This window comes from Alligator mississippiensis, chromosome 11 (genome assembly GCF_030867095.1).
Source record: "Alligator mississippiensis isolate rAllMis1 chromosome 11, rAllMis1, whole genome shotgun sequence".
Classification (NCBI taxonomy): domain Eukaryota; kingdom Metazoa; phylum Chordata; order Crocodylia; family Alligatoridae; genus Alligator; species Alligator mississippiensis.
In genome coordinates, this window is record NC_081834.1 from 27,757,985 (window position 1) to 27,783,792 (window position 25,808).

A 25,808-nucleotide genomic window follows, 5' to 3' on the forward strand; every position below is an offset into this window, starting at 1 on the left:
CCGCCTGCCGATGCGCGCAGCCAGGCCCTGCTCCGCTCCCGCCCGCAGTAGCAGCGCGTGTCCCTCTCGTCGAGCGCTTCTCGCCCCGGAGCAGGAGCAGGAATAGGAGCAGGAGCGGGGCCCGAGCTCGGCCGCCCCGCCTGCCCCGTGGCTGCGGGCGGACACACGCGCTCCCGTGGGGCAGCCGCCGCCAGGCTGGGCCCTTCCCCGCCGGCTCCCGCCTCAGCCCGAGCCCCGCCGGCGCCGGAGGATGCGCCCGCGGGCTGAGAGCTGCGAATCGCGGCGCCAGGTGAGTCCGGCCGCCGCCGCCAGGAGCCTGCCGGAGCAGCCTGGGGCGCCGCGACCCGCTGTCTTCGCCCGGGGATGCAGAGCGCTCGGCCGCGGGGCCCGACCCTGCCCGGGCACAGGCGAGGCTGGGATCCGCCCGCTCCGTCTGGGCGGACTGGAGCCCGCGCCAGAAGCGCGCTTGGCAGGCGAGCGCCTTCCTCCTCCGCCTCCTCGCCCGCTCCTCTTCTCCACTCCCAGCTTCAGACCCGGGTGGAAGTCTTTGTCCCCCAGCGCCCCTTTGCTCCCCCTTTCCCCGGGATGAGGCGAGCCCCGCCGAGGGGCGGAATTGTCTCCTGAAAGGACTGCGGCTGCGAGCCGGCCCCGGGGAGGAGGATCGGAGGCGGCGGGTTTGCGCCGGCTGTCGCCCGGGAGAAGTGCTAAAGCCGGCCGGCGCAGCTTGGACTCGGCAGTGGGAATAGCTCTGTCCGCAAGCGGTAACGTAACCCCTGTGGAAGGGCTGTCCCTATGAACGTGCTGCAGCTTCCTCTGGTGTAGTAGTCGCTCCCCCACGCACTCCTTAGGCTGCACGGGGGTTTTGTTCATTCCTGCACATCATCTGTTTCTTGTTGGATGATTAAGGCAATAATGGGCTCCAGGCTTTTGGTTCCAGCTTTTTACCAGACACGTGATTTATGTACAGGGTGTATGTAGGGCTCAGCACTGCTTTCCGAGCCTGCTCAACTCCGTTGAAACCAGCAGGCATTGCATGAACACATCTGTGGGCAGAGTTTGGCCCATCCAGTTTATTTTTCTGGTAACTATAGCACTTCTGTATACAAATGTGCTCAATGGGCAGAACTTAGGAAATACCATATGTGTGAATGCATCTGTTGAATTCATAGCCTGACCATGATATGCAGGCATGTGCTTCTAGCTGTATTGCTGCCTTGGCTGCTGTCACGACTGGTGGATTTTAACATAGATCACTGCAGCAATTCAAGTCCGACCAGTACTTAGTGCTTTGGTTTTTTCTTTGTCTGTAAGAGGTCCCCAGGTCTAGGATGTATTTGCCTTGTTTGTTATACCTTTATATCAAACTGAAATTCCAAATCAGGTCTGTGTTCAGGTATGTATAGCTATAAAGATTCAGATTGCACCCAAGTTGGATGCAGATCAAACTCATCTGCTCCTACCAATGGGACCAGCCACACGCTTAAAGAAAGGGTGTTCCTTTACTAGTTGCATTGCCCAAGTTCTCTTGGAAATAATTATCCTAATTTAAATAAAAATGATAGCTTCTGTAAGTAGGTGGGGTGGGGGGATGTTGTTATGCCTGAGTACACATCATCTTAAAAAGCAACTGAGAGAGAAATTCATTTGGTTAAAGGGAAGACTCAGTTTTGCTCTGACAGCTCAAAAGCTGAAATTCTGCTTTTAAGAGAAAAAGGCAACTGAGCGGGAGACTGCTGAGCTCTGCTCCCAGTGGGGCTTTCAGGGTCGAGCCCTCAATCAGAGCCCACCAGAGACCTCACCTCTGTGACTGCAGAGGTGACTTCCTTTGCTAGGGACCTAAAGTCTCCGAGATCATTAAGCCAGTATTGCAGCAGGACAGAGTAGTTTATTATCAGAGTGAAACTCTGAGAATGCTTTCAAACAATTTACATTTCCAGATTGGATCTAGTTGGACATGGGTTGAGCAATCCAGTGTTGGATCTTCCAGTTGGCTACTTTGGCTATGTCATGAATCTGGGTTATACCATCCCCCCCCTTGCTACGTATTTTTAGATTGTATTGTATTCCAGTTCTGAGACTCGTAATATAAAAAGCCTCCCAATCTTTAGTTCATACAGCTTCTAGGTATGGGAGGCAGTGCTTGTATTTTGAACAGCCTGTGTGGGACTGAGTGAAATGGTTACAGACGTTCTGAGGCCGGAGTTCTGGCCCCTGGTGCCTCATGTGGCCTCTCTGCCTCCTGTCCTCCCTTTTGTAAGCTGCCCTTAGAGGAGGCCCGGAGTCCCTCTCGTCCATCCGGATGAAGCTCCGCAAGGTCCAGCAGCTTTGAAGGCAGCTCTTTGCAGTGTTTGTCATAGCAGCTCATAAGGAGCAACTACGTTGCTGGGATAGAGTTGGACAAGCTTGAAGAAGATTGTCTTGTATTCAAAAACCTGTCTAACTCTATTCCAACTACAGAGTCCAAAAAAAATATCGCCTTATGAAATCATTGCCTTTGACAGAAATGAGTCACATTCTGCTGCAGATAACTACCATGGACCTTAGAAGAGCTGAGAGCAGCTGCTTCATGTGGAAGCTAGGGCCACTTACACCTGATGTGCTAGAAGTCTCTTGCCCTTCATTCCAGACAACTGGTTCGTGGGCATAATAACTACAAAGATTTCTGGGTTTATTGATACCTGTCTCTTTGGGATTGGCTGGGAGGTGGCAGTTTTTTCTTAACTATCATGTGGTAAAAGGAGGAGAGGCTGAAGTGAGAGACTCCCACTTATTATTGCTTTATTGTTAATGAGTTGTAGGGCATCTGATCATGTGGAGGAAATGCAAGGCAGTTGCACTGTGCAGAGACCGTGTGACTGGCTGGCCCCCAAGGGCTGAAATGATAACAGACACAATTGTCCTTGTTCAGAGTTGTCAAAGTGAAAATAAACTTATAATAAGTCCTAGGGCTGGACATCTTGAGAACAGGCTCTCATTGGAGTCCTCTTGCTCTGGGAGAGGTAGAAGGGAATGGGTTGGGAATCTCATGATGCCCTTTTAAACTTGAGAAATACGTCAGGTCCAGCAGGCTGTGACCAGCAAACATTTTTTTTTTTTTTTTAATTACTGAGGACTGATCTAACCCCTGCCCCTTGGTCACATGCATTTCCTTGTTTTCTAGAGTTTTGCCCTTTCCCTGCCTGCCCCTCCCCCTTCTGCAACTACTGCTTCTGGGAAAAACCCATCTGAAAACAGGAATAAATCGATTTGGTTTAATCTGCCCACTTCTTTCCCCAGCCATTATTTGCAAGAGGTTTCAAAATTGCTCACAGAAGACTTTGCACGTGTTGAAATTCATTCAGGCATTTCCCCTGCCCCCGCTTCCTACACGCACAAGGCTGGGTGACAAGTCAGTCGCCTTTGTTTTTATAGAATATGAATCATAAAGAGCCATGCCTAACCTAGTGCTTATCTGTCCTGCAACCCTTAGCACCCCAATCCTGTCCAGTTTTCCCGTTGGCTTGCATGGTTAAGGCAGGATCTAGCCCTAAAGGAGTAATCCCAGAGGGGATACCTGAACTATGAAAGGAAATGAGGGCAGGGGAGAGAGAAAGAAGCCAGTTTTCCTACATCTCCAAAGTGTTGGGATATGACTTAAATGTATACTCAAGCTGGTTTTAACAAGATTTGGTGCTTATTACAGCTTTTCATCCTGGAACACTTTATAAATAACATACATTGGAATCTGTGGTTAGTGCCACTTGTCCCAAATTCAACCATAGATAGTAATGGGCCATGTATTTGGCAGTTGTTGTTAAATGAAAAGTATTTACCCACAATGCAATTCACACATCTGGGCCATGGAATCAGTGAATTGAGCGGCTTGGGACAGCACTAATGATGGGAACAGAAAGCCCTGCTTTTTCCCCCTCTTCTCCTTTAACTTCCTCAAGGGGCAAAAGAAATCTCTCACATCAAGAATGTGGTTTATAATAAAAAGTTAGATCCTGATAGTTCAGTGACTGCTAGTAATTGCCAAGTTTCCTATGCTTGAAGGAATAGCTGTAAAGTTACAGTGTAATCAAATGGGAAAAGCCCTGATCATTCAGTCTAAAATGAGAATTATCCATTGAAAAACACACACAGAGAATTAGGAAGAGAAGATCCTTTGTGCACTTAAGTCAGTAACATTTACACTGCAGGATTATGCACTTAACCTCTCCCCCCTCCTCTTTCCCCCCCCCCCCAGCAAGAAATTGGCTTTGCTTAATTCATTCACTTTAAATGCACTTGACCGCAATAACATTGTTTAGCTTTGAAGTTCATCCTATCCCATTAAAGAGAATGGGTAGGACAGGAATATTTCCATTCTTGTAGCTGCTATAGGCTTCTCCAAGTTGACTGCAAGAGCTCATCTGACTTCTTTGTGAGGGCTACTCATATGAATTGGGACCTGTCTGCTAAAATTATGACAGGGTTGGGGGTCCTAGCTCTAATGCTGACTTGTTGTGCAGCCAGGATCTTACTGTCCCAAACCCCTGTAGTGAAGCCGTGTTATGATTTCAGTGATATTTGGACATGAGGCAATGACCCTAGTTAAGCTACAAATGGGAATTGTGCTGTAACTCAGTTCCCTGGTATCAGTGTGATGCCAAGGTGGATTGCACAAGTTTGGTTTGTTTCAGTTGGAATTGTCAGAAAGCTGTGGGTTGTGGCGCAAGCCTAGTAGAAAGGCCTCCTAATCCCAGGTGCCCCTCTTCACATTCTTATGCTCAGAAGGTGAAAACAAGGAAGGAGAATGACAATGGAAACTACTACATTGGCTCTTGACTAGTCATGATAACAAAGATCTGTTTGAACTGTGCTGCTCTTGAAACACCTTCTAAAAGTTGCTGTCTGCTAGGTATCTGATTGGACTCTATACTATTTGCAAGATGGAGAATGTGGCAATGAAACAGGCTGCTAAAAATCTCCTTTTGGATCCTTTGGTCTCTCTTCTTCGCTATATGCTGCAAAGTTAGTGTCGTTGAAATGCATCAATTAAGTTTTGGTTGGAGTTTGAATTTTGAAGTGTTAGCCCATCTTAAACATTGTAGGGCATGAAGATGACACCTAGTGCTAGACTGGAGGCCATAAAATATCTGACCCACTTCTGATTCAGCTCACCTAACCCAACAGCTGATGAGGAAGTGTAGTGTCTAGTAGCTGAAGGAAGGGCTGCTTTCTGACTGGCAAATTCTAATCTCTGCTCTGCAGGTAACTCAACTGTGACCTTTAAGCAAATTACATGGAATTGCTCCATGGCTCAGTTTCCCCATGGTCCAGATAAAAAAGGGTGTTGTGAAGCAAATTGGGAGCTTGCAAAAACCCTGGAGGTCCTGACCAGAATGCAAGGCATATTACTACATATCAGACTGATACCTGTGGTGTTAGCCATGTCTCATCTTTAAGTGACTTAAGACTGTATTGAGGGAGTGGATGTAGGAGAGGTGTTTCAATGCACATGCCAGTTGGGGATTTCTTTGTAGAGGACTTTGGCACCACAAACACCTGGCATCATTACGGAGCTTTTAGGTTGCACACAAAGAGTTAAAAGGAACCTGCTAAGGAACCTCCTTTTTATGCTGCCTCACCCAAGCCCCAGTTTCTGGGGATAGCAACGGAGGGCAACGGTCAGGTAAACAAGTGTATCAGAAAGGGACGTGACTCTTTGGCAGTTGCCTCATGAGCAAAGGTTGTTTGTTGACTTGAGCTGCACAAGTGGGCACAAAAGCCACTTGTCACTGCAGGGTCCAGGACTGTGCTAGCTGAAGCTTTCTTGGAGGGCTGTGATGGCAGTATTACTGCCAGGTCCATTATCTGTCTGTATGGTCACCAGTCTGGTGTATGTGGATCTAGCCCTCTTGATCAGCTGACTTGGGACATGGGCCGTCTAGTCAGTGTTTCCAGCTCTGGGTCTTTAGGTCACTCTTGGGAGCTTCAGTCTCTTGAGTGACACCGTTTCTTAGGCATGGAGTACCACCATCCAGCTATGATGGACCTTTAGATGTGTGTATGCCCAGTTGCTTCTCTGTGCTGCCTGTTTTCAGTGCGTTGTTAGCATCGTCAAGTGTTCTCCAATCTGACTTTCATTTACCCATAGGATTCTAACTTAAGGGGTGCTTTTCATAGATTTCATAGACATTAGGGCTGGAAGGGACCTCGGAAGATCGAGTCCAGCCCCCTGCCCCAGGGGCAGGAAGTCAGCTAGGGTATAGGATCCCAGCAAGATAAGCATCCAAATTTCTCTTGAAGGCATTCAGTGTAGGTGCTTGAACCACCTCCGGCAGCAGTCTATTCCAGACCTTGGGGGCTCAGACAGTAAAGAAATTCTTCCTTATGTTCAGCCTGAAATGGTCTTGCGGGAGTTTTATAACAGTTAGATCTTGCCATCCCTTGGGGTGCTCTAGTGAACAATCCTTCCCCCAGATCCTGGTGAACACCCCTGATAAACTTATAGGCAGCCATCAGATCACTGACTGAGCCTGCGCTTTTCCAGGCTGAAGAGTCCCATGGCTCTCAGCCTGTCATCGTAAGGTCTTATCCTGACCTCTGATCATGCACGTGGCTCTTCTCTGGACTCTCTCAAGCTTTTCCACATCCTTTTTGAATTGTGGAGCCCAAAACTGGATGCAGTACTCCAGCTGAGGCCTCACCAAGGCCGAGTACAATGGTAAAATTATGTCCTGGGATTTGCTTGAGAAGCATCTATGGATGCAAGCCAGTGTTTTGCTCACTTTACTAGCCGCAGCATCACATTGAAGGCTCATATTCATCCTGTGGTCAATCATGACCCCCAGGTCCCTTTCATCCGTAGTGCTAGCCAGCGTAGCACTGCTGAACCTATAAGGATGCTGCAGGTTTTTCCTCCCAAGGTGGATAACCTTGCATTTTTCAGTGTTAAACACCATCAGGTTCTCATTCGCCCATTTCCTGAGCCTGTCAAGGTCAGCCTGGATCACCCTCCTGTCCTCAGGTGTGGATGCTTAACCCCAGAGTTTGGTATCATCGGTGAACTTGGCCAGCCCGCTTCTGACTCCATTGTCCACATCATTAATGAAGATGTTGAACAATACAGGTACAAGGACAGAGTCTTGAGGGACCCCACTGGTCACAGGGCATGATGATGATTGACTTCCATCAAGCACCACCCTCTGGGTCCGACCACAGAGCCAATTCCTCAGCCAGTGGATTGTGGTGGACCCAAGACTGCAGTTGGCCAGTTTTACCAAGAGGTGATCGTGGGATACCAGATCGAAGGCTTTTTTGAAGTCAAGATATATGACATCAATCTCCTGTCCCTTGTCCAGGTAAGAGGTCACCTGGTCATAAAAGGAAATAAGATTGGTCAAGTAAGACCTACCCGCAACAAACCCGTGATGGCTATCCCTCAGGATGTTGCTGTCGGCTGAAGCTATCTGACCTGTTGGCTTGAGTGAGGTCTTGAGTGCTTCTGAGCCCGGAGCTGGTAATGCTAGTAATGGAGGTGCATCTGCAACTTGAGTGACAGCAGCTCATCTGCTGCCAGTCCAGCCTCTGCGGCATAGATACTCTCATTCAGGTGTGTCTGCTTTGAGGGCAGTATCTCTCAAATCTGCCAGCCCCAGCAAAGCCTACCCTACAAAGTTCTGTTGACCAATCCCTCATGGCCTACATAGCTTTTGTCAGCAAAACCTCTGGTTCAGGGCTGCTGGTGTAACTCAACCCATGGGCTGTCAGCTGACCTCCTAGTGTGGACATTGATCCAGTCCTTCAAGGAGGTATTGAGCACCTCTCCTAAGCAGAGCTGTTGGAATGCAGCTCACTAGGTTTGCTTTGGGCAAGTGTAGTAGTATGGCAAATGCATAACACAACTTAGAGTTCATAATTTGATACAGACGTAGCCCACATGGGCACGTCGTGGTCTGGACCCTACCTAACAATCGCTCTATTCTTCTCATAAGGAAATAGGTGCTGTGTACAGCTTCCTAGAGAAAGGAAGAAATTAAACAGCAAAGCCCCAACTTCTGCTGTGACAGTTCCTGCTGCCTCTGTACTGAGAGCACAGTTTTCTTCCCTCTCCTGCACTCCTCTTAGCATTTATCTGTAAATGTGTCCAGCTCCAAGATGTGTGGGGAATAGCAATCAAGAGCAGTGGCAGAGTGAATGCTCAACAGCCTCCCAACTGAGATAATTGGCCACTTGAGTCCCCATCATCGGTGAAGAGAAGCCAAGGATGGATTTCCCCCAAAAAAACTGCTTTCCTTTTTGCTTTAGGGGAGGGGAGAAATTTTCTTGGTATGCAGTTCCCTATTCCCAGTTGTGTTCTGCCCTTTTAAAATGAATAAACCAATTTTATCCTCTAATTCCAATGATCTACAAAAAAGAATCCCCCTTTTTTTCTCTAGGGAGATCCAGCATCTTACAAGAGTTTCTGTTGTTGTGCACAAACCACAATGCTAATTGTATGGCCTTCTCAAAAAGGTCTCAGGTAGCTGGCAGAGAAAGCTTTGTTTGGGGAATTTGAGTTCAAATGGGACCACTGGGTCCTGAAATCTGACCTCCTGTATGTGGGGTGTGAGGGAAGAGTAGATGAAGCATCTATGACTCCACCAGCATCACCTCAAGTCCTGCTCTGCGCTTGTGCCAGAGGTCACCCCTAGTCGGCCCTTCTGTAACATAAATGCTTAGATGCAAGCTGGGGAGTTGTGATGTTGGCCACCTCACTTCCTTGTCTCTGGCCAAGAAACTGGTGCGCCTTAACCATGCTAATCAATAGACTGCTATGCTTAGATGGACCTTCCTTTCGAATCTCGCTGTTGCTTCTGTATTTAGTCTACATACTTGTGTTTAACTAAGCATCTGTCTCAGAAAAGCATCCATTCACGGTTTGAAGACCTCAAGCGCTAGAAGATCCACCATTTGCTATGTTAGTTTGTACTTGATTTGTAAAGGCGGAAATATTGTGATTTTCAGATGTGAGGGAGGAAGTTAACAATTAGGGAGTTTTTCCGCCTTGCCCTGCAAGCTCTGATAAGGACCGTGACTTGGGGGAAACAGTTTCTCTAAGAAAAAGGAGAAGTTGCTGAAATTACAGTATGTGGGGGAAAAGCAAATTTGAGAGAGAAATGTACTTAGAGACAACAAAAGTGTCAGTTTGAGAATACAGTATGAGTTTTAAACCATTGGGGTGGGGTGAGAATAAATGTCATTTCGTAATGGGCAACTGATTTCTTTAGCCCTTAAGTTAAATGGTTGATTAATAAAGAATTGTTTCAGTTCTCTGCTAGTCACTCTGGGTGCAGAATGCAGTGCCCATTACGCTGCGATGGGACAGCTGGTGAATAAACTACCTTTTGGCTTTTAACTGAAGGAGCCCTTCGGAATATTAAAAATTGAATTTCCTTTGGGGAGAAGAAAAATGCAGTGAGCAAAAATTGGATTCAAAGCCTTTAAACAAAGATTGGATGTTGTGTAAACAAAATGGCACTAATTCAAATGCAGATGTTTGGGTGTGAGGCAGAAAATGCTGAGTGAAATTCTCTGGCCTGCATTTATACAAGTTAAGACTAGGAAATCATGCTGGCCTTAAAATCACTACTTCTTCATGATGTATAAAGAGAGTTTGAGAAGTAGGATATTTAAATAACTTATTTTACATCATAAATACTGCAAACATTTTTTTTTAACCTTTCCTAGTCTGCCTTTTATATAAAAGTATGTGTATATATGCATATGTGGGCTTTTCTACACAGTGGAAATTGACTGGAAGAACTGGGGTAGAATAACTGATCTCCATAGCTGTTCTTGAATCTCCTTCCATATGATCGCTCTGTTCTGAAATAAAGCAGTGTTTCAGAATAATTACTGTACTCACAAAGCAGAGTAATTATTTCAGAAGAAAAATTATTTGATATTAGAATAGCTATCTGGCCAATTTCTCCTATGCAGACAAGGCTTTTATCTTTATCTCCATTTCCTTTTCCTTCAGATCCCTCCTAGGCCTGGTCTCATTTCTGCACTAGATTTTGCTACAAAGAATGTTGGATTCCAGATAACAGACCAAAGAAATCCATCACCCTGACATTGAAACTAAGCAGGCTTTCCAAACTTTTAGTGTGCAGCCATTGCTTTGACAGTGCTACAATGCCATCTGCTGGAATGATATTATTGTAACACCTGTAACACTTCACGCTCTGGAAAGGGAACAGCTCCCCCAAACAGGAATAACAAGAGCATTCGAGGGGATGCCCACACCATGGACTACAGTGTAGTGGAGAGGTACCCAAGCTAGGTTTAAATGAGCCTGCTCAGGTACGCTGCTTTTTGGCGGGTTAAGTTAACGCATTAGGAGGTTCACACTCCCATGGCTAGACTGGTTCTGGTGTCCAAGTTTATTTAAAGTGTAATATACCTCAAATCAGGTGTATTTTCAAAACAAAACGTCAACCCCTTGACATCAAAGAAGGATGCTGTTAGAACAAGCAAAATGCCTCACTCTTTTGCTGATCAGCAAAGTATGTATAAAGTATAATGGTATTTTTCTCTCTCTAGTCACAAGCACAAAACAATTTGAGATTTGCCACTTTAAATAATTCATGATTTGTTGCCAAAGTTTGATCAAAAGAAAGTATAGTAAAATAAAGGCTAATTAAAAATTCCCTGAAGTTTCACTTCTGCATTTTAAATGTTGTAAACAACTTTATTACATTTTGTGTGAAACATAAATAACAATGCTGAAAGGTTAAATAAAATAATTGACCTGCATATGATTATATGATTAAACATTTAAATCATTAAAAGAGACCATTCAAATATTTACTTTCAGACTTCAGAGTGAATTTTGGCTCAATTGTCCCCCATTGCTAAATCTTGTGTTTTTTATATCCAAGGTCATTCAGTAACTGATGTCCTTTTTAAAGCTCCAACTGCTGGAGTCATGGGATCTCATGGACTTGCATTAAAAAAAATCTAGCCTTCATGACTGCAGAGAGAAGTTTGAAAATGCAATCTCTGAAGATTCAAAAAGTAGAAGACAACCCCTCAAATATACTACTTTTACAAACCTCAAAGTTTTGGATCCTGATATTTTGAAAGCAGGGGTTGGCAATACTGTGTAGGCATTTTGATGTCTGACTGGCTTTTACCAAAAGCTGATATTAAAGGTTTTCATACTGGTAGTAAAATCATTTTCTCCAGCTGGGGTTCATTAAGGCTGTTGCTCGTGTTAAGACTGTGATATTGTGTAATATCTCTTATATCTTCCCAAATGGCATTGGTCATGAGTTCATGCCAAAACTATTACCTTATTACTATTACAAATGACCCTTACACCTTCTCCTGCCAGTGAGCAACAGCTCTCATTAGTGGGCAATGGCCTTTGAGTTCTAAATGCTATAACTACGCTGCACAACTCTCACAGTAGCAATGGTTATAATTATAAACAAAGGTGTCTCCGCTGAATTCTCACCAAAACACTTCTGTAAATGAGCAGCTCCCATCCTCGTAATTCCATGGTGGGGAATCTGAGTTTGTGAAGATCCTTCATCAATGTAACCTCTCATTGACATGATACTATGGTGTTGGGAGCAGAAGTGTGTATTCCGTATGAACCCAGTCTACCAGCTTCATCCATACAATCTCTCAACACTTTTCTCCATCTGCTAACAGTGATCACTTTCACGGCTAGGTTTACCTGGCAAAATATTAATGCGATGTGCTTAGATCACTAAAGTTTTCTTTTTTTCTTTTCTCCCTTCCAGGAAAGACAACACAGATCCTTCCTTGTGCATCCAGGACAAGAAGCAGAGAGTGACATATAAATGGCTGGGAAACGACACTTAGAGTCCCTGGACCCCATGATTTACAACAAGATACCTCGGCTGGAGACAGAGCCAAATCGCATCCTCCCCGGAGGCTTGTGTAAATCCAGCCCCTTGCCAAGTCCTGGCTCTGAAAACCATTTAACTTACAAGGGATCCTACTTTGCATACCCACTGCAAAACCATGATGGGACAGAGTCTCTGGCCCACTGGACCTCAGCAGCAGCGTACATGCAGTATGCAGGCAATACTGTAAACCAGCACCTCCGGACAGATGGAGCTGTAATGAACTGCCTTCTGTACAGACGGGAGCCCGAGAGCATGGGGGGGTGTTTACCAAGCTCAGGTGCTGAGAAGGGCAAGGACAGTATGGTCCGAGACCTCCTGATGGCTCGGGAAAAGTGGGCAAACCATGTGGGGCACCAGGACCCACTCCAGCAAGCTCAGGGCCATGCTTTCCCCCTGCCAAAACCTGTGGTCATGAACAAAGCAGTTGCTCAGGCACCTACAGGCTGTGCCACCCTGGCAGTGCCCAAGCCAGTGTACAGAACCCCCATTTGCTATGTGGATCCCAGGACTTCCGTGTCCTTAGGCTCACGCATGGAAAGCTTGCAGAAGAGGTCAATGGAAATGGAATGGACTTTACCAGCCCCAGTCTCCTCAGGACACCACCCCCACCTCAGTGAGCAGCACTGTGGAATGGCCGTGCACAAGAAAGCCCATCACCCTGAGCCCAATTTCCTGCCACCACATCAAGGCACAGGGGTTCCTACAAAAGAGACACTAGCATCCACAGTAGGTTTCTCACCTTATTCTGCAGCATTTGAGAAGTACAGGGCACCTAAAAACACCTCCTTTCTTGAAGCAAACTACCCTGCTGTGTATAACCAGAAAAATTGCACAGAGGTTGTGGGCAGCAACTTAACCCAAAATGCATGGTCCAAGATGTATCCTTCTACAACCAGCCCTGGACTCCATTCCCCAGCATCAGTCTATCAAGAGAGGCCACCCCCTTGCTACCCCCTCTCCCATTACCCTCTACCCTTGCAGAAGCAGACACTGTTATATCATCAGGAGGGCCCTCATGCTGAGAAGCAGAACGGCTCCCTGTCGACCTTGCCATCTTCAGGCAGCTACAAAGGATTTGGTTTTCTAGGTAGTGGGGATCCTCGGGCATTTCCTAGTAGTTACCTTAGACAACAGCTGCCCCAAAGCTACTATCCTGGCCCTCTGGAGAGCTATGTCTATAGAGCAGCCAGTTCAATTCCAACAGCTTCTCCCACTTCAAAGCCCAGTGCTCCTTCCCGAGAGCCTGAACTGCAGAAAAACACGAGCTGCAAAATGGACTTCCTGCCACAGAGCCCCTCCTTTCCTTTTGCCTCCCCTGACCTGGCTTTGTACAACACCTCCTTGGGCAGCTCACATGCTCACCATGATCAACATGTGGATGATACAGTGCCTACTTTTCATGGGACTCAGCTGGTGAAGGAGAGCCCTAGAAGCAAGCAGATGGCTAGCCACCACAGTGCTTTCCAAGCAGTGCATTCTCTAAACAGGCTCACAGAAGTACTGCCTAAAGGAGAGATGGGTTATGGGTTGGGCCTCTGTCCAGCACACAAGCCCAGCCTGAATGGGCTGGAGCCATCACACCCTGACAAGAGAAGGTCCAGTTTAACTTGCAGAGAAACCAAGCCAAGGAGCACACGGACTCGCGAAGCTGAGCCAGGAGCTCCCATTGTCATTGCTGATAGTCCAGTCCCGCACCACCACCAGAGTAAATGGGAATCCTCCAAAGTCAGAGACTTCACAGAGGGGCTTGTAGCTTCCCCTCCGATTGTGTCTTCTGAGGAGAGACAGAAAGGCCTGAGAAATGCTAGGGGTTCTCCTCCTTCCCCACCCATGCCAGTTATCAACAATGTCTTCAGCCTGGCACCTTATCGAGACTACCTGGAAGGACCCTCTGAAGGGCCAGGAGAGAGCCCCTGCTCCAAAAATCAACAAAGAGAAGGTCCAGCCATCAGAAACACTGTTAACACCCTGGGAAGTGGAGACTCTGCTAAGCCTGTCTCGGAGCCATCTGCTATCCAGAATGTCTCAGAAAAAACCAAGTTGTTACCTGCTGAGAAGGAAGCAGAGAGCAGGGCAAATAAACCTGGTAAAATGAGGGTGAAGGAAGGGGATTGTTACAAAACAAGCTCTGAGCCAAAGCAGCTCCTACACAGCCTGTCCATGAAGAGTGACCCTGAGCCTCGGAGTGGCAGGCAAAGTGCCCCAGCTGCCAGTGGGAGCAGGGAGGTCATCCACAATGAGGTAGTGCTAGACCTTAGCTTGAAAAAAAAGCTAGCGAAGTCTGATGATGCTGGGAGGCATGCTGGTCAGACAGAGGGGATGCCAAAAAGAGAAGAGGGTGAACAAGAGAGAGAGGCATCCCTGAAGAAGCAGGAGGTGTGCGAGGGGTCTAAGACACAGGCCTTGCCCCTGCAAGCAGGAAATGGCTCTCGGGATAAAAGCAACTTCCATAGTTCGGCAGCTTTCATGTTCAAAAAGTTCAAAATCCTGAAATCCCTCCCTGCAGGGACAGTGCCCTCAGTCCAGCCCAGCAGCCCGTCCATGCAGCAAAGCTACCCCATTATGACTCCTCTCACCAGTGCCCCCATGCAGCCAAGCCCCAAAGCAGCAATTCAGGCCAACACCCAGCAGTTGCAAATCACGTGCCTTAATTTGAAACTACCAGACATTTCAGAGGCCCTGCCCCCCAGCGCACCAGAGGTATCCCCTGTGCTAGGAGAGGCCAATGTCTCACTGCCCAGCAACTGTGAATCCCCTGCCCAACAGACTTCTTCCAGCCAGTATTTCACCTCATTGCATGTGTCTCTCTGCAACGTCATCTCATATTCTGTGTGCGGAGCACCGCCAGAGCTCCTGAAGGAATGGCTGAAGAGGGCTGAGCCAGATGAGCTGAAAGAGAGGCCAAAATCACCTCCCAAACACAAGAATGGGTCCCGGATACTGGAAGCCCAGAAACCTACCAAAAGCAAGGAGATCTGGCTGGATTTCAAGGATGCCTCCATGCTCCTCAGCAAACTGTTGTCTCAGCTAGAGACCTTCATGTTTACTCGCAAGTGCCCCTTTCCACACGTGGTCCGAGCAGGTGCTATCTTCATCCCCATCCATGTGGTGAAGGAGAAGCTGTTCCCTAAGCTCTTGGGACTGTCTGTTGACCAAGTGCTACAGGAGCACAAGGTGGAGCTGCGTCCTACCACCCTCTCAGAAGAGAAGCTTTTGAGGGACTTGGAGCTGAAGTGCTGCACTTCCAGGATGCTGAAGCTGCTGGCCCTGAAACAGCTGCCTGACATCTATCCTGATCTTCTGACTCTCCACTGGCATGATTGCATCAAGCAGCAGCTTGGTAAGTGGTGTTAAACCTCCAGGAAGTCTTTTCCCCTTTAGATTTTTGCTGCCCATGGGACACTTCTATATGTGACTAGCTCTCAAAGGAAGGGGTCAATTACACATATCCAGAAGCAAGCGTCCACCCCATACTTGAAGGTCTGATGCACGCCAAGGAACATGGGCAGTCAGATGAGGAATTCATAATGAAATATATCAAAAGCCTGTGTCCATTTTCCTATCCAGATAGCTAACTGAATAAAATAGTTGGTCAATAGAATTGCCTTCTTTCCAAGAAGTCTGCCTTCCCCTCTGGCCCTATCTGACTCATTCATCACTGTTACAATTAATATTTGCAACATCCCAATAACAGTTCTGTGGAAAGGATTGAACTGGCGGTTCCTGGGTGATGACACTTCCTGGATGTGTTGGGCAAGAGATACACGTTGATTAGAGTGGAGGCAATTGCTGTTGATGTACAGATAATTTGGAACTGGGAGAAAACCTGGAAGTGCTATGTGGCGACTAACTTGAGGGATACTAACCTCTTTCTGTTAAAGTCAGCCTTGCTAGGGTAGTGATTCTGTAAAATTATAGACCAAGGCCCACAAAAGCAACCAGTGATTTTGTGTGCTTCTATTTTGTGATGCTTTCCTTGGCATTCCCTGAAGGGGACTGAGCTTTAGGCAGCCTGTGATCAGCACTTTGAGAAAGTCAGACCCCTTTGAGGTGGCTCAAGGTGGGTACTCAGAAACTGCAGCACCCAGGATCACTGAGTGCTTTTGAAAATCTTTTTCTCAGCCTATAATAGAGCAAATGCCACTCTAATTAAGCAGTTCCTGGTGTGTAGTACTTGCAGAATATCTTGCTATGCAGATTCCAGTATAGACCAATTCCTGTTTGGCTGTGGGATTTTCCCAGATGCTAACGTAAGGGTATATTACCTAACTTCTTGGTAACGGGTTGTGGTCTGGCATGTTGGCAGTGGTGAAATTCATGCTGAGAAGTCTCTCTGAGTCTGCTGAGAAGTCTCTTTGAGAAGTCTCTCTGAAGTGATGTCGGGGAATGACAGCTCATCCCAGGCTCTCTGTTACCAAGTTCCCTTCTGTGCAGTGGGGTATGTAATGCATCCATCAGGGAGAGCAGAGCACTCTGTAACTAAGCTAAACTTTCTTCTTGGCTCTGGAGAGGATACAGCCAGTTTTCCCTGCCATTTTTGATGACTAGAGAGGCTACAGAAGTTGGATATAAAATGGCCACAGTTCTTGCTTGATCTTGATCCTCTGTCCTCTTTTCTTACGTTTCCACTCTCCTATTGTTTCAGTTTTGGAGACATGATTAGTAAAAATATTTATGAATATGTTTAAAACATGAATGCAGAGGATAGCAATGAAGGGCAGGAGAGTTGAGAAGCAAGGAACTGAGGAGGGAAGAAGGGAAAGGGAATCCTATGAAGTAGAAGATTATATTGTGGGGGGGTTCAAAAGCACCCTGCATTAGCTTCCATTGACTTCAGTAGGAGCAGAGTTAGCTCAATGTGAAAGTCTTGGAAATGTGACATAGTAGGTTCTTAAAAGGTCCAGGGAAACACAAATAGATGGGAGCTTTTAATTTTATCTATTTTACCTTCTGTCTAAGCCTGGTTTCATCTCCACTTGCAAGTGGGATATTTAGGGTTCCCACTTGAGGTTTTTCTAAGCAGAATTGTTTGGGACGTGTTTGTAGCTTTTCAGTTTTGCTTTCCACTGCCAGCAACACCCCAGGCTTTAATACTAAAATAGGGCTGGAGGTTCAAAACTGTAATTTAAAGAAGTTGAATTTGGACATTAAAGTCTGAATTGGGACTATCGTGGATGGTGGCATGCAGCAGTTGATAGGTATGCCCCACAGCTGCTAGACAAGATAGATGGGTCTGGAACTGTCACGGACCAGATTCAGATCTCACAGTAGTTTCGCTCTGTTAATCAAGGCTGCCGTGTGCTGGGCATCTTTGTGACAGTTGCGCATTTGGCAATCCTTATCGCATCTACCCTCAAGCCTGCTTGGTGTATTGTGTGCTGTGCATGGACCTTACTGTTGGTGCTTCTCCTGACCACCTCCTGGGGCTCTTGGGGAACTGCAGGCAGCTGTGCTACCTTTCTTCTGCCCTTCTCCCTTCTGATTACAAACCTACATGTTGCAAATAGCTATTGCTGGCTGTCCCAACATCCTGCTGGCAAGGCAGGGGAGGAGCTGATAATGGAATGGGTGGACAGACCAAGGGCCAGGGTATGTGGCATGAGATGAAAGGACAGGACACACGGTCTTTGTGATAGGCCAACTAAAAAATTGAGTGTATGAGGTATAGAATTGCATGCATGCAATTTGCCAGCAGGGCTGAGAGAGCCTGGCTTTGCTCTGCTGTGTCTTTGCTATCAACGCAGGAGAACCATCCACAGCTCTTGCTGTTGGAATGGTCATCTCCACACAGCATTGGCAGGATGGTGGGAAACAATGGGCTTGGGTGACTCCTGTGGAAAGGAGACTTTTTTGTTGTAGAATCTATATAAAAAAGAAAATGATGATCAAGCACGTGGATCCCTGTGCATGACCACAGAGATCCGCAAACGTTGTTTGGTACTGCAGGGTAACCAGGCATAGCTTGGAGTTCCTCATTAATCCTATCTACCTGAGCTGTAAGGGCATCTTACTTGAGATCCAGAAGTGTGTGTCCAAGCTTTATACCTGACTCTCACTGGAAGCTGCCCTGAGCTGACCCAGCTGTAAGTAGATTCCTATCTTGCCCCACTCTTGTGATTTGGGCTTTGTGCTGCATCAAGATGTTCCTCCCTAGATCATAGAGAGACTGTCTTATCTCGGCTCTGGGCACACAGAAGAGGCGAACAAATTGCTCACATTACTCAGAGCAGGCTGTATAAGGGAGATATATTCTCCTGGCTTGCCTATGCCAAGCAGATGGCTGTATTCCCTGAACGTTACTTTTTATCTTAAGTGGCCAGTTGTACTCCTGGGTTCTTCATAGTTTTAAAGGGATGTTTTCTATCCCTGTGGAGGCATACAGTTTAATTTCCAGTGGTTGTTTTTCTTCTGCATGCTTTTGGGATTATCTTTGTTAACCAGTCTGGCAAGTAGAGATTTCAAGATAACAGTCCACATGTGATCTTACATCAGTTTTTCTTTTCTTTAGAACAGTTAGGTACATGTTTAATTAAACATATGCAATCTACTGTGGGCTTTGCTGAACTGAGGCTTTGGTCACTACTAGGGTGCACCGATTAAAGATTTTCTTGGCTGATACTGATAGTCGATTATTCACCAGGCCGATACCGATCCAATAACCAATTTACAGGAATGCAGCCGGGCAGTGTTGAGAGCAGCGCCCTGCAGGTAAGTCTGTGGAGGGGAAGAGGCATGGGGGGGCGGGGTGCAGAATCAAGGCCCCCGTGGTGAGAGAGAGTCAGGGACCAGGGCAGGGCAGTGACAGGTGGCTCGTCCAGGGGATCAGTGTCCCGGCACTTAAAAATGGTGGCAGGGGTGCTTGAATTAATTTTTAAGTGATGGGATGCTTTGATGCTTTTACCTGGAGCAGAGCTGAGCGGGGTGAGGGCAGAGGCAGGTTGCCCACTGTGGACTTATGTCTCTTTGCCCTACTGCCTTTGCCCCAGTAGGCCACATGCTGCCATGCCAATCCCCTTCCCATCCAGCAGCAATGGCAGCGGTAAGCTGTGCCTCCCACTGCTAGACAGGCAGGGGACACGGCGGGGCCAGCATGTGGCTCTGGTTAGAAGTGTCCCAGCACTTAAAAATGGTGGTAGCGGCACTTGAACTAAAGCTCATTGAATGAGTTTTAGTTCAATGGCCCCTGCTGTGATTTTTAAGTGCCGGGATACTGATCCCCTGGATGAGCCGCCCGTGACTCCATCCTGCTCCTCCTCCCCCCGTCCCCCCCCACCTCGGCCCCACTCTGTCACCATGAGGTCCTTGATCTCTTTCCCTCCCTCCGCACCCCCGCCCCTTCCCTTCCACAGATTTGCCTGCGGGTGCTGCTCTCTTCACTGCCTGGCTGCATTCCTGGCCACGTGCATGTGTTCAGCTTTGCATGTGCACACGGCATCCAGGGGCCCCAACCAGAAAGCGTGTTATATTTATTGGCACATTATTGGCTACACCAGCCAAAAAAAAGCCAGTAGCCAGTAATGTTAATTTTCCTTTTATCGGTGCCGATCCAATATAGCACTGACATATTGGTACACCTCTGGTCACTACCAGATTCCAGTGGGGCAGCTGCCTTTCCTGTTGCCCTTGATTCTGTTAGCTTGGGTATAAAGCAGGGCTCTTGCTTGGCATTAGCTTCTACAGAGAGAAACCTACCGTTGAAAACTTGTTCTCATTGGTTCTTGCCAGTAGAGGAGTAGTGCATTGTTGGAGACCACTGGTTACAATGTAGTTCAGTGATCCTTTTTCTGTTCCTAGTAGCTGGGATATCTGTCCACAGTGAAGTTCATAAGCAGTGGTAGCACCCTAGCTAGCACACTGTTCAAATGGGTTCTGCTGTGTGTGAGCTGTTTAATCACTGGTGCATTCAGCACTGCAGTCACAGCAGAACCCCTAGTTCATTGTACAAAAAATGCTTTTGGATGCCTCGTGGTTGAAATAGCCCTCAGAGACGAGTTATTGTTATCTGTCTAGGAGGAGGGATGCAGAACTTCTTGGATTTATTTGCCTCTGAAGCCATTCAGGACCAGAAGGTGATGGTTTCCTAGCCTCTGTAGATGGTGTGGTCTACATATGCTCGGCACCCAAGCCAGCACCTGTTTTCTTGAAGGGCAAGCATCTCTTACCTTTAAATGACCTGTGTGGAGGGCCTGTTAAACCCTGCCCCTAGCACAGGGGGGCTACCATTCCCATTTTCATTTCAATGGAAATGCCACACTTTAGAGCCTCATCCTGTCAGAGACAAGTGTGTCCCATATGCAATTGAGGATTCTCTGGCCTTCGAAGGATTGAGTCCTTAATTCCATATCAGTTACAATGGAAATGGACTGAGATTGTGCCAGGGAGGACTTGGAGCCCTTTTCTCTCCTAGCAAGAGTGTGTGCAGGCGAGAAGAGTCGCTTGTGATCCTCTTGAGGCTGTATGCTGTGAAACAAAGCATAATTCCCTTTGTTCTGCAGTAGAGACAGTCATCCCATAGTAATTAATTTGTCACCCCTTCCTATTAGCTCTTAGTGTTTTTTCTACTTCAGATGATTATCAATAACTTTATTTCTTACAGGTCCAAGTTCACAGGCTGTCCAGCAAGCCTCCAAGTAGGTATTTGTTCTTTGTGTGTGTTTATATATTAAAAAAGAAACGTTTAAACCATGAAGTTGGGGAGACTACACTAATTCCTGATGGGACATGGAGGCTGAGTGGCACTGAGATCAGTTGTGCAACACAGTGCAGGACAGTAGGTTCCCATCTACTTCATGTAGTGTAGCCCTGTGTGCATTCACACAGTGTGAGCCATCAAAGATCTTAAAGTACATTAGCACTATAAAAGCAACTCATGACAAAATCACTCAATCCTTTTCCTTTTCTCAATGTGGTCTTAAAAAATCCCAGGTAAAATAGGCAAGTTTTAAAGGAACCTAATGGAGTTAGGCCAATTCCCATAGGTTCCTTTGAAAATCCTGACCAAAACAAATAATTGGATACTGCTTGGTCATTAGCTGCATTGCAGCTTCTGAAGATACACTAAGAAGATATTAACCGTCATGGCAGATTCAATTTTTAACTTACTTAGAATCATAGACTCAAAGACTGGACGGGATCTGTAAGATAATCAAGTCCAGTCCCCTGCCATGGGTAGGAAGTTACTGGGCTCAACCGAGCTCAACAAGGAGCTTGTCTAGCCTCATCTTGAACACCTCCAAGGATGGCAACTGCACCACTTGTGCTGGATGGATGGTTATAGTGTGAATGGAGGGGGCTGGGCGGAGGGGGCCCCATGCCCCACACTGACCCTGGCACAGGAAGAAGGTCTTGTTGCTGAGCTCCATGGCGCCGTCACCCAGGATGATCTCCAGGGCCCTGGGGCTGCTGCACACCCACCCTGGTGGGTGATGCGCAGCCCCAGCTGTGTCAGAAGCCAACTGAACATTACGGCTATCACTACCTCTTGCTGTTGACCCAGAAGCATTGAGCAGAACAGGAAAGGAGTGAAGCAGATATGGTTTGCCATCCTTGCTGTGCAGGTTACCCTGACCTTTTTACCTGAACAAGGTTGCCCAAGGGCAACTGGAGAGTGAAAGCATAGCCCAGTCCTACCTTGGGAAAGGTGCAATAACCAGTGAAACCCATTTTTATCATCAAAGCATCATTGTCAGCATCATTTGAAACGCAAAGCAGAGCTTCCACTGATAACTAGGTGCAGAACCCCCTTCCTAGTAATGTCTTTGAGGGTAACCAGCATGCTTGTCTTCTTCATCAATGTAATGACATTCTTCTTCCAGGCACTGCTGCTAGAGGAATGCAGCAGGTAGTGCTCCACCTCTGTTGGAGCTGGATCTGATGGGACTCTTACCAGTTCTCTTTCAGGGCACTGGATGTGAGCCCCATGGAAGGAGATGGAGCCTCTGCTACTAGACAGAGGTTGACATTCTGTGGGGTCTCCATGGCTTCAGGTCTTGCAGGTGTTACTGTTGCAAAATCCATGCATTGAATTAACTGCTTAAGGAGTTATTGATCACTGGCTGCTAACTTAATGGACCATGTACTGTCTTCCCCTCCTAGGTGAACCTGACGTGGAGACTTTGAAAGTGGAAAGAAATACAGTAGCATCAGATTCTGTGAAGAAAAAGGAAGTGCCTGGAACTGTGTTGAATAAAACCCCTGAGCTGTCCACCCACATGCTCAAGGGAAAGCGCAAGAAAGGAAAGTTTCTGATTGCCTCCAAGCAGGGGTCTTCCTCCGAGGGTGAGGCTGCTGCCGTGGAACCTGAGAAGAACCAGCCACTTGATGAGAAGCCTCAGGAAAGCTGCTCCTTGGTCAAAGATGAGAGTGTGTGCCCCCAAGAAGGTGCGGGCTTTCCAGATTTAACACCCAAAAGACTTTCATTGCTTTCAGGTGCCAAGAAGTCAGTCTTCCAGAGCCACAAGCCAGGCAGGACCCTTCAGCTTAAGCTAACCAGTAAAGCTGCCAGGAAGACTAGGAGTACTTCAAGGGTTCTCCATCTCCGGAATTCAGTGGTCCAGATCAAATTCCAGCGGGTCCTTCAGCAATCACAGAGGAATCCTCTCCGCCACCGTAAGCAGGCTCCAAGGAGAGACTGCTCCCTGCTGAGCAAGACTCTTGGGCCTTGCAGACATGAGGCAGAGATGCCTACCTCACCACCCAGGTACCCAGAATTGGTGGGCAAGCGAATTCGGCACCTGTATGAAGAGAAAGACAAGACGGAGGCCTGGTACCAGGGAGTAGTTCTGAGGGTTCACAAGCAACACAAGGACCCTCTGAAGACTGTGTATGAGGTGAAGTATGACAGTGAACCAGAGTGGCAATACTACCTGGAGATCCTGCAGGACTACAAGAAAGGCTGGCTGAAAGTGGATGAGTGAAGTGGACCTGGGATGGCACTGACAACTTGCAGCATGAGCAACTACAATTTGGGAAGGATAAAGAGTTCCAGGGCTGATGTTTGTCTTCCCCACCATAAGTCCCACCTCCTTCATGGGTCTTATCATACTCGGCATCACTAGAGCATGCTGGAAGAGAGAAATGCCGTGTAACCAAATGACTTCACTCCTTCCTCCTCAGATTACCCTTGTGCCTTTTCTCTCCCAAATGGACACCAAAGCACCACAGTGCCTTGTGACTGTAGTAGAAAATAGGGAGGAAAAAGGACCCACAGGAGGTCCATGTGTGTGGTTTTGTGGGAGGAGATGGTCTTTCTGTTCTTTGGATCTGTTCAAAACAATTACTTCTGTCTGGCTGAGCCTTCCTCATGACCTACCATCATTCCTTATCACCACAGACATCCCTTCCTGGAGAGAGTAACCTCCTAGAAGCTGGGCTCACAAGTTGAGGCCACCTTCAGTATTCAAATGGACATGCCATTTAGAGGCAGAACTCCCAACAGCCTGTGTATAGAGCACCACACCAAGCATGCACAGCTCAGGAACACAGCAGGGGAAATTCTGGCACGCTGTCCTTCTATTAAACACCTTTCAGCTTCTCCTTCTCATCCATGGGCTTCTGTGGGAGCACCTCACCTGTCTCTTTGCATAATCTTTTTCTCTCTCTCTCCCTTCTCATTTTCAAATGGAAAGCATTTCAGCTCCATCTGGCTGATATTGTGGCATCTCCTATAAAGAATGCATCCTAAGAGCCAAACCCTTCTGGTGTATATCTTGAACTAATTGTAGAGGCAAAATCCTGGAAGTTAAATTAATAATAGATGCACAGGGCTGGATTCCATTCCCGTGAGGTCAATGAGAGTGTTGTCATGGGTTCACTGGGGCAGGATCTGACACTTAATTCTAATGTGGTTATTTCCTATACCCTCTTCACCCCATTGGAGTGGAGTTGTGGTTTATTTTTATATGTTGTTTTTGTGTAGCTGTTTAATGTGCTGTGAGACCCTACCCTAAAACATGAACATTTCTGATGGAGCTGTTCTGCGGGAAACACAACTCATGGAACCTCAATATGGTCCTCAGAGCTGTTCTGGCATGGCCATGCTTGTAAGAAGTCCTCAGATTGCTCAGCAAATCAGGGTTATGCATTGTAGCTGGTCCATTTTTCACTGCTAAGCTTTCAAAGCTTTTCCTCTTTCAGCTTATACTGACCAGTCTATGTCCAATCAGCTTTGTAGAAACAGCTCTGTTTTTATTGGAGCTGGAGATTTTGGGTTCAGTGTTGTGGGTTCTGTTTCCTTCCCCTAAATATCTCCCATCTTCCCACTACTCATCTTTCCTTCTGAGTATATGCTGTGCTCAGTGACTATAGCTTGATGTTTTAACCCTCCTGGTTTTTCTATCTTGAAGGGCTACAGATACTGAACACAGTGTTGATGGCACTATGATTTCCATAGTTATTGGACTGATTTTTTTTGTTGTTTAAAGCAAAGACATTTTAAAAATGTTATAACTTTTACCTTTATAAGGAGCTGCTTTCAGGTGTTTTTTAACATGTATAATTTATACTGTTTTATTATTATTATTATTTAAACTTCTGGCATCACCTGTTTTACTTTGCTGAGTCAAGGTGGAGTGAGATGGAATATGTCTATGTGGCACAATGCAGTGCCATGCTAGGATACCAGAACTAGCTCTAAGCAAGTCAGCTCAACTACCAGATGCAGTCTAGCACTTGACTGAGGCTATTTAGAAGCAGGATGGATTGCCTTGCAGGGGGAGCATTGAGCTAACCTGTCTAACCTGTTTCTGGTGCCTGAGCTAGCTTGAGTCTTTTTGACTAGCACTAGATATATTTACAGGGTCACCGGTTAGGAGCTCCATTCTTGAATTGTCTGTAAGACACTTCAAGGGGTATTTTAAAGATTGATTTTTTCTTTTTTAAATCAGATTACAATGCAGATCCTGGATGCCTGCTCCCCAGTGTCTTTAAGGAGAGCTTATGACATGCTTATGCTGGTGACGATCCTTTATACTTGACAAAGAAATGGTGGCTATCAAGAGTAGTGATGTTACTTACATGAAAATGGAAGTAGGGATGAGGAGACAGACCTCAGATACATCCTCAGAACAGCAATCATTTCAATTCCAAGAACACTGTCATGATTCCACACACAACAGTGAAGTCTCTCCCCTTGAAAAGCTGAAATGAATGCCTAAGAACTTACAACAATCATGCCCTACCAGTTGTCCAGCTGACTGTCACCTATCTGATGGAGAAGGATGAATACAAGCAGAATGCCTTGGAATATTTAATACGCACAGGTATTTCCAGCTATCAGGGTGGAGAGGAACTAGTAAAGATAGAGGATGTTTTCACTACAGGAAGTATTTATTTTAAAGAAAAAAAACCTAAAACCAATGGACTGTGTTTTCCAACTGGAGGCAGTCACTGCTGCTGCATTTAGTACAGGTTTATTGGTGAAAGTGTATGTACTGAACCTGCAGGTGACTAGGAAGGAGGGGGACTTGGTGCAGTTCTCCTTGCACTCTCTTGCCATGTGGAATCTGTGAGTAGGTTGTAAAGTGATTCAGAACCAGTGTTTGTTAATAATATTGTAATTTTTTTTGTACAAAGTCCTAAAGGAAGAAGTCCTTTATTTAATATTTTGTAAGACTGCAACTTGAAGAGGCATCTTGCCCTCATTAAAATGTTTGTATTAAAGGGTTTGTATTTTGCATTCTCCATTTCACTGTTTCATTATTGATTTTTTTTCCCCCAAGCTATTGCTGGTGCTATTGTGTAAGGCATTGGATGTGCACATGGGAAAAAAGGATTCTTTCCCCAAAGATCTTAGTGTGAACAGGCAAGGCACACACAGGGCCACAGCAGGAAGGAGAAGCAGAAGCACCCAGGTGGAATGATTTGCCTGGTGTCTGCCTCTGACGAAGCTGGGACTAGTTCCAAAGACTCAGGAGGGTCTAT

At 46.6% G+C, this 25,808-nt stretch overlaps 1 protein-coding gene across 3 annotated transcripts; it reads left to right on the forward strand.

Annotated features, from left to right (window-relative positions):
* C11H15orf39 (chromosome 11 C15orf39 homolog) lies at positions 1 to 25,563 on the forward strand. 3 transcript variants are annotated; one of them, XM_006265439.4, is made up of 4 exons: positions 1 to 289; positions 11,760 to 15,228; positions 20,485 to 20,518; positions 21,984 to 22,074. In XM_006265439.4, the coding sequence occupies exons 2-4, from the start codon at positions 11,820 to 11,822 to the stop codon at positions 21,985 to 21,987; spliced, it is 3,447 nt and encodes a 1,148-aa protein (XP_006265501.2). In that variant the 5' UTR covers positions 1 to 289; positions 11,760 to 11,819; the 3' UTR covers positions 21,988 to 22,074. The 3 variants fall into 3 exon arrangements, with proteins under 3 accessions (XP_006265501.2, XP_014461537.2, XP_059570718.1); XM_014606051.3 differs by lacking the exon at positions 20,485 to 20,518 and having other exon boundaries at positions 21,984 to 25,563; XM_059714735.1 differs by lacking the exon at positions 1 to 289 and having other exon boundaries at positions 15,140 to 15,228; positions 21,984 to 25,563.
* The last annotated feature ends 245 nt before the right edge of the window (positions 25,564 to 25,808 follow it).

Coding starts and splice junctions, on each gene's coding strand:
- C11H15orf39 (XM_014606051.3), top strand. CDS start 11,820: ATGGCTGGGAAACGACACTTAGAGTCCCTGGACCCCATGATTTACAAC. Junction 15,229..21,983: donor TTGCATCAAGCAGCAGCTTG/GTAAGTGGTGTT, acceptor TTCCCCTCCTAG/GTGAACCTGACGTGGAGACT.